Below are 18,415 nucleotides of genomic sequence, written 5' to 3'. Positions count from 1 at the left end.
GAACCACAAAGGCCGCCTAATTTGAATAAATAGCTCTTTTGGATTTACCAAAAATACTTTAGCGTAAAGAGCGAGGTATTGAGGAGGGGACGAACCCCTTCATATATGTAATAATTTCCGTTCCTACTAAGTTTTAATGTTGCTCCTTACTTTCAGTTGAAAAAACTTGTTTTTTTAATCTGATTTCTCATTTTTGTTTTAAATAATGCTGGAAAATCCAGTACCTCCCTCATGAAAATTCTCTTCCTACAGAATAAATTCCTCCATGTAAAGATCCTCTCACGTAGCCTCCGACAACCCCCCACCAGAAAAAATACCCCCTGAAAACGTCATTACATTTCTTCAATTACCAATACTATATGTAAGCAATGTGCAAAATTCATAGCTTGCAGTCCTTCCCCCGGGGACCGTGGGGGATTAAGTCGTCCTCAAAGACATATTTTTTTGGTTTTCGACTATACTCAACACAATAGCTATTTCAAAATTTTGATCCGGAGACTTTGAGAAAAAATGAGCGTAGTAAGGGGCTTATTTGCCCTCCAATTTTTTTTGTCACTTAAAACGGACAATATAACTTTTAATTTCCGTTAGAATCAGCCCTCTCGCGACATTCTAAGACCACTGGGTCGACACGATCAACCCTGGAAAAAACGACAACAACAAAAATAAACACGCATCCGTGATCTTTATTATGGCGAAAAATGTAAGATTCCAAATTTTTGCAGATATGATTTTTTCTCAGGCTCGTAACTTTAGATGGGTAAGATTAAAACTGATAAAACTTATATATTTAAAATAAGCATTACAATGCAATTCTTCTGATGTATCCCATTGAAAACTGTAAGGTATTATAGGCTAACTGTTTCTTTTTAGTTTTTTTTTATGTTGTTAAAATACTCATTTAATTTGTTAATGTTTCGTTACTATCTTTTTTCACGTATGTCATATTTTACACAGGGAGGGGAGTCACCCCCAACTCCCGTTAATATGCCTGCCGTGCAACCACTTCTTATATTACTATACAAATCGAATTACAAAATACTGTTTGTGAACATTATGTGGTATTTTCAGTATATTTTTACTTCAAACAAATAATAAAGCACTAAATGACATTTTCTACAATTGTCACTTTCATTTCTTTGCTATTTTGAAAGTTATTCACATCATTAATAAACACTAAAAAACACACAAAATCTATATAATAAGCATAAAAAAGGCAATAAAGATGCAAATAATTTGCAGTTGAGTCTGACGCAAATATACACAACAAAAACATCTAGAAAAATTACAAACTACACAAATTTAAGCACTACTAGGAAACTTTAACGTTTTTCTTTGCATTTTGAAAAACATAAACGAAGCTAGAGTAAAAACAAATTATCATTTAAATCAATTTTTTTCTATGGCTGAATGTTTGTTTTACGCGAGTCCCCTAAAAAAAAAAAAAAAAAAAAAAAAAGTACACAATTTCGAAACATAATATCAAGTTTCGTCAAAATAAAGCGATAATTTTTAGAATGATTTGAAAAACTTACCCCATCCCTATGTAACCACAAAATTAAATCTGAAATGGACGTTCCAACGGAACTCTGTCCACAACCATTCAGGCAATCATATTGAACTATATGCTAGATGTATGATGAAATATAAATCTTGTAGCGTCACAAAAGGAAAATCCAGAGCAGATCCCAAAATCCTTAAGTAAACAATCCCTGAGCTGTTCAGAAGCCAAACTAGTTAAAGCAACTTTTCAATTTGGGATTTTAGCCCCAAATCTCAGATTTCTGCGCTAATAGATATATTTCCTTAAAATGACAAACGTCAAAGAATGACAAAAACTTTCAACCATAAAAATATTAGAAATGCAAGACATAGAAAATTCCGACACAAATGTCAACATATCCAGGTATGAACATAGAATTGGGTCTATAGCAAAGGATACGCGCTAAGAAAACTATTCTTGCATCATAATATGTAGAAAAATTGTAATAAACAAAAACTGAAAGCAATTCCACTATACTTTACCCCCAACCATTCCTAATTTGCATTTTTACTATGTGTTTTTTTTGTTTTTTAATTTGTCAGCGTTGATTCGATTTACGGGTATACGGGTTGAAACAAGAGTGACTCATAGCAAAATGCGTTGGAATCCAATACTTTTTGCTATATGTTTACAGATTAGAAAGGTTTGGGGTGAAATGTAGCGGAATCACTTTCAAAATCTGTAAGCTACAGTTTTTCTGCATATTACGAAGTAAGAATTGTTTTCTTAACATGTTTCCTTCTCAGTAGTCCCAATTATAGGCTTATACCACAGTCCATATTAAATTTACGCAAAACACATTTTGCTAGATATACAAAACACTAAACCTAAACATCCTGAATTTTATTATGAAGATTATTTATCATCGAAGCATTCTGAACGTCATTTTCAGCCAATGATTGGTGCATCAAAAACCAACCAGTGATTCTTGTTTAATATCCTTTGGAATCTTCTCTTTGAATTTTTAACACAAGTTCGTCAAAAAAGTGAAAATGAAAAATGGGAAAGAATATGAGAATTATAGAAGGTCATCAAATTCATGAGCCTTTATGAGGATTTATGTGCTCGAAGATCCGTAATGACACCTTGAATTTTCTTTTCTTTATCTCTAAAAATATGCCTTTAGAACAATAACGTTTCTATACGATATAGTTAAATTTAAGGACGTTTCTAACTTTAGAACTAACGTTAAATATGCTTTTAGAAAAATAACGTTTCCTACGTTATTTTACTTTCAGCTAGTGCTAAAAGTTGGAGTACCTAATTTTCAAGTTCGTAATTATTTTGCACCCAAACACAATATATTTTGTTAGTAATACTTAGTGGTCCAAACAAACCTTTCTCAAGTTAGAAAGCAAATTTGTCAAAAGCGTAAAAGCGGGAAATAATTAAAAATTGTATGATTTGCAAGACTCATGAGGCTTTGGGAGGATTTTAGTGCGCAACAGACTTAATATAGCACTTTCAAACCCTTTACCCTTAACCACAGGTCAACTTCGATCTTTTCTAAGCAATGTATAATCTATAGAAACTTCAATGCCACTATCTCGGGGTTTTCCAGGTTCATGGCTGTCGTTTCCATAGAATTTTTAGCCGTATTCTGACCCCTTACCCATTAACCACGTATTCCCTATTTTAAAAATACATTTTTTTTTGTCTATGGTGCTTGGCTGTTAATAATTGCTAGAGTTAGAAGAATTTGATTGCTCTTTCAATACTTCTACCAACACTACCAACTATGCGACTAAATTGAGTTTTTTTTTTTGGCAATGATTGTTTGTCTACTTATGGGAAAATTTTTGAAGATTTCAAGGACAATTTTGAAAAACTGTGTCACAACAATATCAACGGTATTTCACTGTCTATTAAAGGAACTGTAGTAACTTGGTGTTCTTTGATTTTTACTCCTAAAGGCAGAGTTCTTTAAAAACAATTCTTGACAATAATCTAAATATTTGTAACTATTTCAGTAAATACTTGAGAAGTTTGAGTATCAAACCTCTTAATCCTTAATTACATTAGTTCCTCTTAATAAATTCATTAATTCTACTTAATTAATTCATTTACCAAATTAGTTCCATAATTAGATAAAACGTATTCTTAATTCATAAATTCTTTTACTAAATTAATTCTAATTACTCATACATTCCCGGTTTTGACACACTTTGCACGGATTCTTAAAACAGAAATGCAAATTATTTTCCTTGTCAATTTACCCACTAGCCACAAGGCAACCTGGCTTTTGTACTAGCCACATACCACCACAAGGACAGTGGCTAGTCCATCTCATTTCCCACGATCGAATAGCAGCTGAACGAGCCCAGCCGTTGAGCAAAGTTGAACCAGAACACCTGAAATAAGTTTAGAATTTCAATCCTGAAGTTAAATGGACATATAATATTCTACAGTCATATCCTAAAACAAGGTGTATCAAATGCTTAAAAAACTGCTTAGAAATGAGATAGATTCTTTGAGTTTATGTTTACATATTTTCAGAAGCATGGGGACTACTTCTAGAGATCTAATTATCGCGGTAGAAAGCTTTATAGAGAAATAGGTTGAGGCGCAAAAAACATTTATTTAAATTTTGAGTGTCACTATATATATATATATATATATATATATATATATATATATATATTAGATTTCTAACATAGTTTAGATCTCTTTAAGATTCCAAAGTGGTTTGTCTAGAAGGAGTTTTTTTTTCGCTAGAATAGAACATTTACTATTTGTATTTACAAAAGCTGAGAAAAAAAAACAGGTTTAATTTAAACAAAGCAGCAGAACAAAACAAAAGATAAAAAAAAGACAAGACAACTTTAAATAATAATAACAAATAATAATATTTTTCTAATATTTACTGAATTGAAATATACCAAAATGATCGTGGCAAATAAAGTAGGAACTTTAAATACCGATAGTAATCCGTCTTGACCCTCTTTACGTCACCTTTATTCGAAAGCATATAAAAACCAGCACAAAATAACAGAGAATGGTCGCAGAAACTCGAGTAGAGCTTTGTAAGTGCTTGGAGCCGGAAATGCCCACGATTTCCAACAATGTTTGAATACCCCAGTTTAAGCTTAAATTGAATATCCCGAATCATCGGAAAACGAAAAGAACTTAAAGAGTTGCAAACAGAAATCCCAAGCCATCGAAAAGAAGTTACTTGTGGTACGGAAAATGAAATGCAATCTAAAGGATGAGGCGAACTAACCCCATTAAATATAAGAAATTCACATTTACCTACATTTAGCAATAATCCAATTCTTGCAAATGAATCAGCAACGGATCGGACAGAACGCGCTAAACCGGCCTCAGTTCAGCTAATAAGAAGCAAGTCGTCAGAATAAGCTAAGGATGATACGTCTGTGAATCCTATAACACAAGAACTACGTATACCAGACAAAACATTTTCAATAGAAGCATTAAAGATATGAGGAGAGAGAATTCCTTCCTGTCTCACTCCACACTTGACTGGTTTATGTCCTAAAAAATCACCGTTTCCTAATCTTAAATAAGAATTTGAACACCAAAACTACAAAACCAGAATCACAGACGCATTCACACCAAGTTGACTAAGAGCATACCAAGACTGAGCATGACAAACACTATCGAATGCTCTAGATATATCAAGGGTGCAAAAATGAAGACTATAAATACTCCGAGTGGCTTCCTTAATAAGCTGCGCTAAAACACGATGAGCATGTTGACAGCTCAGACCTGACCGGAAGCCAAACTGGTTAGCCTCATAATTAACAAATTCATCGATATGTGGGAGTAGAACATACTCAAATAATTTACTTAGAGTAAAGGCGACGGTAATTGGCCTGAACGAATTATACAAATTTAGATCTTTTCCTTTCTTTAATATAGTAGTAACACTTCCACATAAAAATGAATCAGGAACAATAGACCTTGAAAAGCATATCTGAAATAATAACTGAAGATGCGACAGAAGTTCAGCTGACCTCGGATCAAGATGAGCAGCAAAAATAATATCAAGGTCACAAGACTTTGACCTTAACCGTCGAAGAGATTTCACAATATTAGCTTTATCAACAGGCATAACATGTCTTTGGCTCACTCTACTAGGAAGAACCTTCGCTACTGAAGCAGTAAAACGGCTATGAAAATCATAATTAATAGCGGATAAAATGCGCGTATAATGTTTAATCCACGATAATCTTGGAATAATATCACTAGACGTAGATTCTTCGAGTTTCGGCGCATTCAGAACATTTTGCCACTGTTTACCATTTGTCGGAAATTCAGCGCCCGAAAACCGAACTGCACGAAAATTACGCTTATAAGCTGATTTTGTTCTCTGCTTGATGCTAAAAACTTGACCACTTGAAGGTCTACCGCAAGCAATCCACATTTTCAACCAAAAACTTGGCTTGGTTCTTCACTTTCTTAAGTTCTGGATCACACTTCCAAAAGGTCTTACGGGTGTTAAGTCGCACGCGAGTCAACGGAACAGCTATTGTTTAAGCTTGTTTAATTGAAGGAACGATATTTCTGTAGTAAGAGTTTAACTTACCGGGAGCATCACTGACAAAATAACCAGCACCAAGAAGATGATAAGGCACCGAAATAGTGGATAGCAGAATAGCGAGAGTCGAAAAATAGAGTGACCAATTTTCATTATCCCAATCACGTTTGCAAATCCATTTTTCAAGCTTAGGAGGAGCACTGAAGCTGATGTAGAGCTAATAGATAGACTAAATTAAGAGGGAGATGGTCATAGTCTCTTTCCTCATCGTCGACATGAACATCAGAGGTATGAAGAAGGGGCGAACACACACAATGGTCCAAATAAGAAACTGCTCCACTATTAAGGATATATGAGAAGCTGCAATCTGTATATATAGTCCTATGCGCGGCTGGTAGAGCATTTAGTAGGACCTCAGATCGACTGGATGATATGTGAATGTTGGAATTTAAATCACCGGCAAGAAGCCATTTCATGAATAGTATCTAATGTTTACATGTAGTAAGAAAAATAAAGCATATTTTGACAAACATACATAAAAAGCTGATCAAAACTTGCAATTTTTTTAACGGAACATGAAAAACTAAATGAGAAAATGTTACAAATGGGTGTTGCGAAAGACAACATAGTACCACAAGGAACCCAGAATTTCAAACTCTGAGCCATTTTCGGTTTCATTTACACAAGCAGAACAAGTACAACTTCACCGGCTCTATTCCGATCAGAAGCTTGCGAAGGGGTTGTGAATCGGCAAGCTCCAATTAATTATGGGGTCATTAAACTTGCACATACGCAAAAGGGTTGTAAAGAAATCATTTGGCTCACCTAGAACATTGCTTCGCTGCTGGCTGAGATTTGCCCAAATAAATTTGTCTTACAACATCAACACACTGGGGAGGTTCAAGCCAATTTACATTCTCCGAAATGCTCTCCTTAGAAAACGGCTGATAATATGAAGGAGAATCTCCAAAACAAATCTAGAAAATTAAAAAAATCGTATAGAAAAATCTAAGCACTTCAATGCAAAAAAAATATTAGGAAGCTTTACAAAAAAGTCCGAAAACTTTTTTTGAGCCCGAAAATTCTCTAAAGTAATCAATTTAAACATTGTTTGTTCAACATAAAGACAAGAAGAGAAATTTTCTGTCATGGTTCTCCTGAAATAATAAATGAAATATTAAATTTAACAAGAGCTAAGAGCTCATATGACACTTATGATGAGGTCGGAAGAGCCAAGAGCCCATATGGCATGAGCTCTAGCAAAATTCTAAGAAAAAATATGTTGATTAAAAGGAAAATCAGAGGCTTACTGCCGGCCTGAATTTAAAATACGAGCTCTGAGACACAAGGTCCTTCTAAATGTCAAGATTCATTAAGATCTGGTCACCCACTCGTAAGTTAAAAATACCTCATTCTTTCTAATTTTTCCTCTCCTTTCAGCCCTCCAGATGGTTGAATCGGGGAAAACAACTTTATCAAGTCAATTTGTGCAGGTCCCTGACACGCCTACCGATTTTCATCGTCCTAGCACATCCAGAAGGACCAAACTCGCCAAAGCATTGGACCCCCTAACTCCCCCAAAGAGAGCGGATCCAGTCCGGTTACGTCCATCACGTATCTACGACATTTGCTTATTCTACCCACCAAGTTTCATCCCGATCTCTCCACTCTAAGCGTTTTCCAAGATTTCCAGTTTCCCCCTCTAACTCCCCCCCAATGTAACCAGATCTGGCCGGGATTTAAAACAAGAGCTCTGAGACATGAGTTCTTTCTAAATATCAAATTTCATTAAGATCTGGTCACCCGTTCTTAAGTTAAAAATACCTCAATTTTTCTAATTTTTCTGAATTAACACCCCCCAGCTCCCCCGAAGAGAACAGATCCCTTCCAATTATGTCAATCACGTATCTACTTGTACTTATTCTTCCCATCAAGTTTCATCCCGATCTCTCTACTCTAAGGATTTTCCGAGATTTCCGGTTTCCAAGATTTGTTTCCCCTTCAGCCCCCTATGTCCCCAGATCCGATTCGAACTGAAAATGGAGCATCTAAGACATAAGATTCTTTCTATATATCAAGTCCCATTAGGATCCGATCACCCATTCGTAAGACAGAGATACCTAAATTTTCACGTTTTCCAAGATTTCCAGTTTCCCCTCAAACTCCCCCCAATGTCACCGGATCTGGTCGGGATTTAAAATTAAAGCTCTGAAGCAAAAGATCCTTCTAGATATCAAATTTCATTAAGATCTGATTACCCGTTCGTAAGTTACAAATACCTCATTCTTTCTAATTTCACCGAATTACCCCTCCCCCCCCAAATCCCTCCAAGAGAGCGGATCCGGTCCAATTATGTCAGTAACGTATCTTGGACTTGTGCTTATTCTTCCCACCAAGTTTCATCCCGATCTCTCCACTCTAAGCATTTTCCAAGATTTTAGGTTTCCCCCTCCAACTCCCCCAATGCAACCGGATCCGGTCGGAATTTAAAATAAGAGCTCTGAGACACGATATCGCTCTGAATATTAAATTTCATTACGATCCAATAACACGTTCGTAAGTTAAAAATACCTCATTCTTTTCTAATTTTCCAAATTAACCGTCCCCAAACCCCAAACCCCCACCCCCAGATGGTCAAATCGGGGAAACGACTATTTCTAATTTAATCTGCTCGTCCGAGCTTATCTGAAAGCACCTAAACTAGCGAAACCGGGACCGACAGACAGACAGAACGATAGAATTTGCAATTGCTATATGTCACTTGGTTATGTCAAGTGCCATAAAAATCAAAAACCATTTTCACATAAGAATGAAACAATTTCAGTAAATGGGTATTCTGGTGAGGCTTTACGCACGGGCTTTTTGATATTTAGGAAAATAGTCGTTTTAGGCGAATAATACTCTCAGAAACGAATTCAAAGCCTGAATTATTATCTCATTCTTCCAAGTTCCCACTCCTAGTCCTTCTCTTTTTCTAAGCCTTAGAAAATTGCAGAGAAAAAATGTCTTCCTATTTCTTTTCAAACCTCGTAAGTCACGATTTATCGGAGTTATGAGACAAAAAAAAACTTCTTTTGGGCCTGCTTTGGAGTGGATCTGGTTCTGAAAGTGTTATCTCTACAACAAAAACCTTTTCAACATGGACACCAATAAGCTGAATTTTAGGGGGGGGAGGCTTACCTGGCCTAATCGGCACTTCCAATGTTGTATAATAGAAATCTCAAAACAAAAATATAAAAATATAAGGTAGCGTCATTCAGTCGTGAGGGGGGGGGGGGGCTGGCACCCTCCTGTCCCCCCTCATGGATGTCCATGCTTTTCAAAGTTCACTAACTGTAACCGCCTTTGAAGGGGGAGGGAATAAAGGCACACACTTTAGAAGAGGGTCATATTATAGATTATGAATACGTTCTTGAAAGTTTTAATCATCTAACTCAACTATTTTCAAAAATAGCAAAATGCACCTCATCTAAAATTTTACCGAAATTTTAAACCAGTAGACCAATGTTCAGAATATTTTGGCTACAAAACGGATAGCTCTCCTTAGCAAAATTAGAGAAAAACTATAAGAGTAACTCATGATAACAACTCTTTAACAAAACATGTACATAGTGCCTTTTGGCTAGCTCAACATCCCCTCAACGTAATCTTGGTCATTTTAGCATCCACCTCATCATTTCTTAAAGTTCCAACTTTATAGCTTTTGTCATTCCTGAGTTTAACCTTTTTGACAACCTATACGCATATAACATGTTTTGATTTAGTTCGACAATCCCCTCAAAAGTCTCTTAAAGCTTCACTTGAATGCACTTGGTCTTTTTGAACACCAAAGGTCAAACACGCCCACTTTCCCAATAACAAATACTATATGTAAGAAACAGACAAATTTCATAACTTATAGCCCTTGCTCTGAGAACTGTGCGGGGGTTGACATCCCCAGAGACATAGTTACTGAACCTTTCAACTGTGCTGAAAAAATGCCTATTTTAAAATTTTGATTGGATATGTTTGGAAAATCAATGGACTTGGGAAAGGGGGCTGTTTCCCCTCCAATCACTTTTGACTCTTAAAAAGGACACTAGAACCTTTAATTTTTAATCTTATGAGCGCCTTCAAAAATTTCTATGATAGCGCTGCACTACCTATGATACTGCTTATATGCCCGTTTGAAAACCTGCATGCATATAGTTTTTTTTCTTTTAATTGAAACCCCCCAAAACGTGGCGTGACTCTGTAAGCTTAGCCAGAGTCGACCCAGCTCTAAATGGGTACCTGGAGAAATCTGGGGAAGGTAAACAGGAAGGGTGTGCGAAAGCACAGGATGGCCGGCACCCAAACCCCCATTGCACTTCCTGGCTGAAGGGCCAAGAAACGGAGATCAGCACCGCCGGTACGGACTGTAAAGTCTAATGCCGTAGCCTTTACCTTTTTTTTACCCCCAAAACGTTCCCTAAAATTTAACCTTAATACCATTAGCCTTATTAACTACGTCAATCGTAGTAGTAGTACACATAAAATGCCTTTGTAATGTAAGTCGTTCCTGAGATATCGCTGTTACACCCCCCTGACAATCTACATGCTCACGGTCCGTTTAGATTTAGTTCAACATCCACCTAAACATTCCTTGAAAAATTCACCTTAATACCCTTAGCTTCACTAGTAGCATTAGTTTTAGTAGTAGTAGTTGCATTAATAGCAACTTGCAAATAGCCCTTTTGAGTTTTTTCAACATACCCTTCAACACATGCTGAAAGTTTCAACTCAATACCATAAACCGTTCCTGAGGCATCGGTAATGCGCCCTCTTGACAAACTATATAAACGTAGAGTTTTTTTTTATTTCCTTCAACACTGTCATCTTGGTAGGAGTCTCTTGCGCCGATCAGCATTGCAAAACACCCTACCTTAGTTTAGCCCTATATTTGTGCGTACATGTATGTTCTCCAGAGTGAAAATGGTATTGCCTTTTGCAATTTTTTCCTGTATTTTTTATTACCAGAGTCACCCAAACTGAAACCGCCGCTAAGCAGAAAAATGACACGTTTCCAAGCCATTTTAGCGCCATCTATCTTGACGGTGCTAAGTACATTAAACTTATTGAAAAAAGCACAGATGGCGGTTCGCTGGTACAAATAGATGGAAAAGGAGGAAACGTGTATGCCAAGCAGGGAGAAATGAAAGAAGAAGGCGCATGGGATACGCTATTCCATTAATAGTTACAAACCAAGCTAACCTTCGTCAAATTTAGTCTCTCGTCGAACGCTCGAAAAAATTCTACTGACCAAAATAGATGAAATTCCGAAGCTAAAGCGATTTGACGAGACCCCCCCTAAACGACATCCAAGAAACTCCACCTGTTCTGAGACCAATAAAATCCTACTGCACCATCCCGAACTTCATTCTGGCAAATTGCCGGCCTCTCTATAATAAGCTGGCAGAATTCGAATTTTTACTCCGTGGTGAAAACGCAGCAGTTGATCCTGTAACGGTTATCTGGAACCTTGACGATGGCACAGGACAAATTGCAGGGTATAACTCATTTCTGTGTACGCGTAGCCGTAGAGCTGACAACCGAATCGGTGGCGGTGTTGGAATATATGTGCGGAAATATACTTCATGCGAACTTCTCTCTGAATATACTAACCTGAACTAAGAGGTTATTTGGGCCATGTGCCAATTCCCTTGCCTATCTCTTAGCTATTTGTGTCCGATATTCACATCAATTTACTATCCAGAGAGCGCTCAGAACAGGCGGGATCTTGTTTTCTATCTCCAAACTATAGCTGATTTAATCAGAAGCAGATATAGTTGCCCTGGTTTTATTGTTGACGGGGATTTCAACCAGACAAAGAAAACTGGCTAGCGACCAGCCTCTCTTTAAAGCAGATTGTCAACATCCCAACCCACTCATCCGGAAGCATCCTGGATTTAATCCTAACAAACATTGAAGACTTCTATAACTCCCTATTTACTGCTCACCTAATGTACGATCTAGAGTCAGTTCAGAAAAGGGGAGTTAGGATTATCCTAGGATGTAGTGATATTCCCTACCAAGAAGCACTGAAAAAACTTGAAATGCAGTGCCTTGAGCAAAGACTGAGCAATCTCATCATGATATTTGGAAAAGCATTGCTGTTAAGCCCATCCCACCGTGATATTCTTCCCGCAGATGCCCCACAGAACAGAAAAACCAGACAAAAACTCAAACTGACACCCATTTATGTAGGGGCGTACAGATATTGTAATTCATTTGTGCCATTTTGTACGTCTATGTTTAACATGTAACGGTTTTGCAACTGTAAATTAGCCAAGAGCCACGAAAGTTATGTAATAAACTGTTTTCTCGCTCTCTCTCTCTCTTTCTCTCACTCTAGCTCTCTCTCTCTCAACATTCCCAAAAATTTTCGCCTTAATACCCTTAACTTTAGTAGCAGTAGTAAGAGTAGTAGAAATGGTAGAGGTAGCAGTAGAATTAATAGTAGTAGCTTCAGCTTTAGTAGCAGCAGTCGTAGTAGCAGTAGTAATAGCAGTAAATAGCAGCAGTAGTAGAAATGGTAATAGCAGGATGCAAATATTGTCTTTTGATTAGTTCAACACCCTCATGACAAGCCCTGTAAGTTTCACCTTCACATACCGAACTATTCCAAAGATATTGCTGATACACCCTTTAACAACCTGCATGCAGACAATGCAATTTTGCTTGGGGTATAGAAGAAGTGCAAGGAGCTTGCCGAAAGGACCCTGTCTGTCAGAAATTAGTTCGCATATGATTTTTCAGAATTATTCTAAAATCACCTACTGCAACATAGCATGTTGTAGCTATTGCGGCCAATATAGCCAAGACAATTTCCAGCGTACATGCATAAAATTTAGGTTGCTGAAAATGGTTAATTTTAGCTAGGCAATATTTGATTTAACGAATCCCAACCTATATTTCTTCCCTTTCAGTAGCAAGAACCAATGCTATGACCAGGCACCATCATTTGCGAGCAAGTAGAAGGCTTCTGATTAATCTTGTCATACATCTAAGCATTTATTAGTCACCTCCTTCTCTTCCTCAAAAAAAGAAAAAAAAATTGCTTCATATAGTCTGGAAAAAAAAAAGAATTGTAACTTGACATTTTACCTATTTCGTAGCTAAATTTTACCGGCGACAGGGGATATGAGAATTCCTCTTCTACCGTTCAGTAGGAGTATGGGATGGAATACGCCGACAAGTATTAAACAACATATTTTCATCCCCCTCCCCCCATTCAAAAATCCCCTGGGACTCAAGCATCCCAATAGCATGAGCAAAAGTTACAGAATTTAGTTCCAAGAGAGGAGGTTAAAGCAAATCCGTTCCGACAAGAGAGTTGGGGTTCTTCAGATAAATCATTGAAGAGAGATGGGGTGGGGGTAAGTCATCTACACCCCCCTTCATGTAGGCATAATTCGTAGATGGCTGTAGTAAAATGTGAGCTTCTTTTGAGCTTTGGAAAATTGAGTTTTGGATTGAGTTTTGTCGGATTATTTTTGTAATTATATTGTCCGATTTTCCTGCAGTGAGTCGACTATTTTGCCTGATTTAAATTTGCTCGTGGGTTGATTTTTTACATTTTTCAGTTATTTTGTGTTGGTTGAATTTGCGTAGGCTGAGTTTTGGTGGTCGAATTTCGCCTGAGTTGAGTTTTACTAGCTTCAGCTTTGGTGGGTTTAATCATGCTTAGGTGACGCTTCATTAGGTTACATTTTGAGGGAATTTGATTATATGTTCAAATATAATATTTGATTATATGTTCAATAATCAAAGATATATTAGATATTTTCAGAAGAATTTTCTAAGGACATCTAGGGCTATAATGAAAGAAAGGTTGAGATGGCTATATCACTTTCCAAAGATAATAGATAACCAGAGGTTGTGCTTCATGATTATCCATTTGGCGCCAATAGAAAACTAAGTAAGCCCTGAATACGAAGGGAAAAATTCATAATACAAGACTTAATCGTGATTTGAATTTCATGGGGGGGTATAGGCTGAAGCATTGACTAGACTGGGGTTTAAAGCAGCATTAAGAGCCGTGTTTGCTTCAGGCAACTTGGCGATGCAACGAGTAGTTAGAAGTAGTTTTACAGATTTAGTTTTGTGGAAACTGTTTTGTTTAATTGCATCCCTACTAGAAAATGGTTTATATTGCAAGCATTAAGCCTAAGCAAAAACTCAAGTAAAAAGAGCATCTTGTAAAAAAAAAAAAACCTTTTTCTTGTTTTGTTATTTCAAGTCATTTCGACGTTTGGGGTTTAAGAACTAAGAACAACTTTATTTCTATTTTCCACGTTTTGTGCATTGAAAGTTTTTAGCGTTAAGACAAACCAACAAGAAGCTGTTTTCAAGGCTGTCACTATTCGAATTTGTCACAACACTAAGCAAAAAGCAGAGCATAAAGAAGATAATCAAATTACCTCTAATGGCAGCGAACTCTGGTATAATAAAGGTGAAGCTATTCCTATGGCTGGGTTTATTATTGGAATTCCAGGAACCAGATGCTGACTTTGTAACTGACAGCAATCATCTGGAAATAAAAAATACAATCAAAAAGAGAAGCAAAATCAGAAAAAAAAACATTCATGCGAAAAACACCTAATAAAATATATCGGAAAATTGTTTATCAAAGATTTTCGTTTGTTAATAAATTATCAGTAAAAATAACGACAAGCTGGGGAAACTCCTGGGTATTCAAGTTCGTGATGAATTACGAAACGAACTATGAAATTGAGCTCTGAGATGGGGGAGGGGGACAGAAATACTTAAAAACAACTTGCATACGAGACATAATAAGTAACACATAAGAAAATACGGACAGCGTAGTAAAAACATTTGGAGTTTAAAGATAGGACTGACCCATAGGCATACTCACGAACAAGTCTGAAGGCCAACTGCTGTTATGTAAATAAAATGTTCACTTTAGCCTTTCTTCTATTTATTGTGTAACGGGAGTAAAACTAAAACATGGTTCCAATTTCCTTCTATAGGCCACCAATTTCAGTTTTTTTACGAAGATGCGATAGAGACCTAAACTCATTGGTTTTAACAGAGAAAGTATTTTATGAAAGAAAAGTATAATTGTGGCCAGAAGCCACAAAGGATAGTTTTTAGTTGTCCTTGATCCAGAACCTTACATGGGAGCTGAAGAGAAGCTTTATAGTCTATGTTGGAGATGAATACCTGATATTGTTCCGCCAAGCTTTCCTTTCTTCCAATCTTGTTTCGGTATTTTAGTGAAAGCTCCATTTAATCAAATAAGCGGGTGGCGATTACAAGTTGGAATTAGATTTAAAAGCACAAGTGCTTAACATGTGCGACGGTTACCCAGCCCCATTGCCAAAATATTCTTTTAGGATAATAAATTGAAAAGCCAAAGAGATTAAAAATAGGAGCATTCTCACAAGGTTTAAAACTGTTTCCATCTACTTTTACACACCATTTCTGTTTGCGATTACAGTTGAATTTGTTACATTATTTTTTGCGTTTATTAATGAGGCGAAGGAGAAGAACCATATATGTCTCCTAAACTTTAATAACTCTCTCGTTGCTAAAGAAATTGGAGCTTACCTTTTGATCCTTTCTTAGTAGTGACATTTGGAAGTTGGCCCAAAGCAAAAAATCAAAAGATTAAGAAAGATAGTACTTCTGTTAATGCTAGTGAATCATTCTTGAAAAGCGAATGACATAGCCCTCCCCCATCAAGTTATCAGCAGAAACGTAACCACGTTACGCCTCGTTTTAACCCAAATCAAGCGAAGGTTTCTGATATGTAAGATACACCAAACTGGACACGTGGCATCTTCACCCCTTCCCAAGCTTTCTTTTATAAACAGAGGATATCTTGTGTGAACTAGGTTTAGTACAAATATTTTCAATTGGAGGACCAAAGTGAGCAAGTGCCTTACGTTAGGATCAATGTAGACCAGTGGTTCTCAACCTTTTTTTACCCATGGACCCCTTTTCCCTTCTTTTTTTCTTGGTGGACCCCTTCATGGCTATTGGACATAAGAACAGTTTTCTATTCTTCACTAATATAAATTTTAGGGTTTTAATTACAAAGAAATAGTATACGATTAAGCTTTATTTTTAAATGAAAACTAGTTTAATACAAATAAAATATTCTACTATAATTATAATAATAACTAGACCTACGTTGCCTGGGCAACGTGAAGTGTTGCGGCAACCTTTGTCCGGCTTTGCCGATTAAAGTGTTGCGAGAGCAACACTTTGGTTTTGTTTCTTCGCTATCGGTTAAATGCTGAAGTTGTCAAAACTATCAAAGCTTTCAAAACGGCATATTCAAAGAAGAACACAATCAGTAATCACATGATCAAATTCTTCAGCGTTGAAAAAACAACAGCAAAAGAATATCGGAAAAAGGGACTAAATTGAGTTTGCAGCCAGTTGAACTTTATCCTTTTCAATCGTAGACATCGTGACGGATGGAAACTTGGAACATTATCTTATGTAATCTAGTTGGTATTATAAAGCTATCTGTAACTTTTCAGGATCAAAATACCATCAGGGACCCATAAATTTCCTGTAATGACTCGCCATCCAGGATCGCTTATTATTGGATGGCGAGTCATTACAGGAAATTTATGGGTCCCTGATTCCATAGATGTGTACCAATTTGCACAAATTTGTAGCCCCTCATGAGCCTCCTCTAGCAACCGATTCTTACTTACAAGTCCCTCTCCCGGGATATACATCCAAGTTCACCGGAAACAAATAATGGGTACACCAACTAGCAAAACTTCCAAACCCCTTGTCGCTGAAGTCATTGTAGCCTAACAGCCGATTATTACTTACAACTCCCCTACATGTCTTACAATCGGGAACCAAGTTGTTCTTACCATCAATTACACCAGAAACAGATAATAGGTACACCAATCAGCTAAAGTTGCAAACCCCTCATTGCCAAAGATGATTATAAGCTAATAATCGACTGTTGCTTGGAAGTCCCCTACATATCTCACAATTGGTATCGGCCTATTTTTGGTTCAAGTGTGTACCTTACCACTGAAGTTGTCAACCCCTTGAAACTTTCAAACTGGTGTATGTCATGAAGGAATTTTTGTAACAAAAAATGGATGACATATACTTTGATCAGCTCATCAAGGTCTATCGATTGTCATTGAAAAAAAAATTCTATCTGTCTTAGTTCAAAAGTTGACTTTTTTGCCGGAGGCCAACTTTCTAACACCACCACTTAGAAAGGAGCAAAGGATAAGCTCTAATTTCTTTAGCAATGAGAGAACTTTTAAAGTTTAAGATTTATATCTGATACCATTTCTCTATTGCAATCCCAAGTAAAAAAAAAAAGAATGGTAAAGTCAGCTGAAATCACGAACAGAAATGGCTAGAAACAATAGATGGCAGCACTTTCGGACCCTTGGGAAAATCGCACTTTTTTGTTTCTGTAAATTTTTCTATTTATCACTCAAAGAAGATATATTGGCTGTGGGGCCGGGGAACTACCGCATATATTTAACACTTATAGATTTTAGTCCATCTTCAATTTGAAACTGGTGCCTGCCTGCTTGCCTGCTAGAACGGAGCTTTCCACTCGAAAGCAGAAACATGGTTTGATGAAACGAAAGCTTGGCTGCACAACTTCAGATACTCCTCTCTGACATAGGCTATATAACTCCACTTCACTTCGCACACCATAGGCTCTGGCTCGAGGACAAGCAAAAACCATCATTTTTGGCCCCAGGCAAGAGTTCTACGGAGCTTTCCAAAATATAATGTCATATTCATCAATCCGGCCTGAGGTCCACACTTTCCGTAAAAACCGCACAGGTTAGACCCTTACCAGTTTCCAGGAATAAGCTGAGATCGGTGGCATAGGAAAAAAAAAAAAAAAAAAAAAAAACGGGACAAAACCAAAGTGTTGCTCTCGCAACACAATAATAAGTATTATTAATATTTTTGTTATTACTATTATTGTGACAATAACTACAATATTACAATTTTTCTTCCATGGGCAAGCAACACAAGCTCACGGAGAGTAAAGCTCCTCAGGTAGTTTAATTCACTCCAACATTATGTAAACTGGATAAAAAAGGAGTTGAAATTAAGTGTGTGATTAAAAAAAAAAAAGGGAAAAGGCATGTTTATTCAATGAGATCCCTTTGGTTGATTCTTTCCGGCGAGTTTATTTATATTTGGTTCTACTGATGTTGATGATAGTCGAAGATCACCCCTTTTCATAATGTCAAGTCTATTGCGATCTTTTGATAACATTTAAGAAAGACGACTAAATCCCGCTTCAACAAGATAAGATGTAGGAAAAGCAATAACGTAGTTTATGCCAGAGCAAAGGGTACTTTGTAGCAACATCATTT

General features: G+C 36.8%; 1 protein-coding gene across 3 annotated transcripts in view; it reads right to left on the bottom strand.

The window, feature by feature from the left end:
- Positions 1-772: 772 nt before the first annotated feature.
- Positions 773-18,415, bottom strand: part of LOC136035286 (mediator of RNA polymerase II transcription subunit 16-like) — a 105,386-nt gene continuing 87,743 nt past the window's right edge. For all 3 annotated transcript variants that reach the window (XM_065716970.1, XM_065716969.1, XM_065716971.1), the window contains 3 exons: positions 14,483-14,592; positions 6,867-7,018; positions 773-3,894 (listed from right to left, as the gene is read on the bottom strand). In XM_065716970.1, coding sequence (XP_065573042.1) covers positions 3,756-3,894; positions 6,867-7,018; positions 14,483-14,592 — 401 coding nt within the window. In that variant the 3' untranslated portion in view covers positions 773-3,755. The remainder of the gene's footprint in view (positions 3,895-6,866; positions 7,019-14,482; positions 14,593-18,415) is intronic.

This window comes from Artemia franciscana, chromosome 14 (assembly GCF_032884065.1).
Source record: "Artemia franciscana chromosome 14, ASM3288406v1, whole genome shotgun sequence".
In the NCBI taxonomy this organism is placed as follows: domain Eukaryota; kingdom Metazoa; phylum Arthropoda; class Branchiopoda; order Anostraca; family Artemiidae; genus Artemia; species Artemia franciscana.
This window is presented reverse-complemented; position numbering and strand designations above follow the sequence as displayed.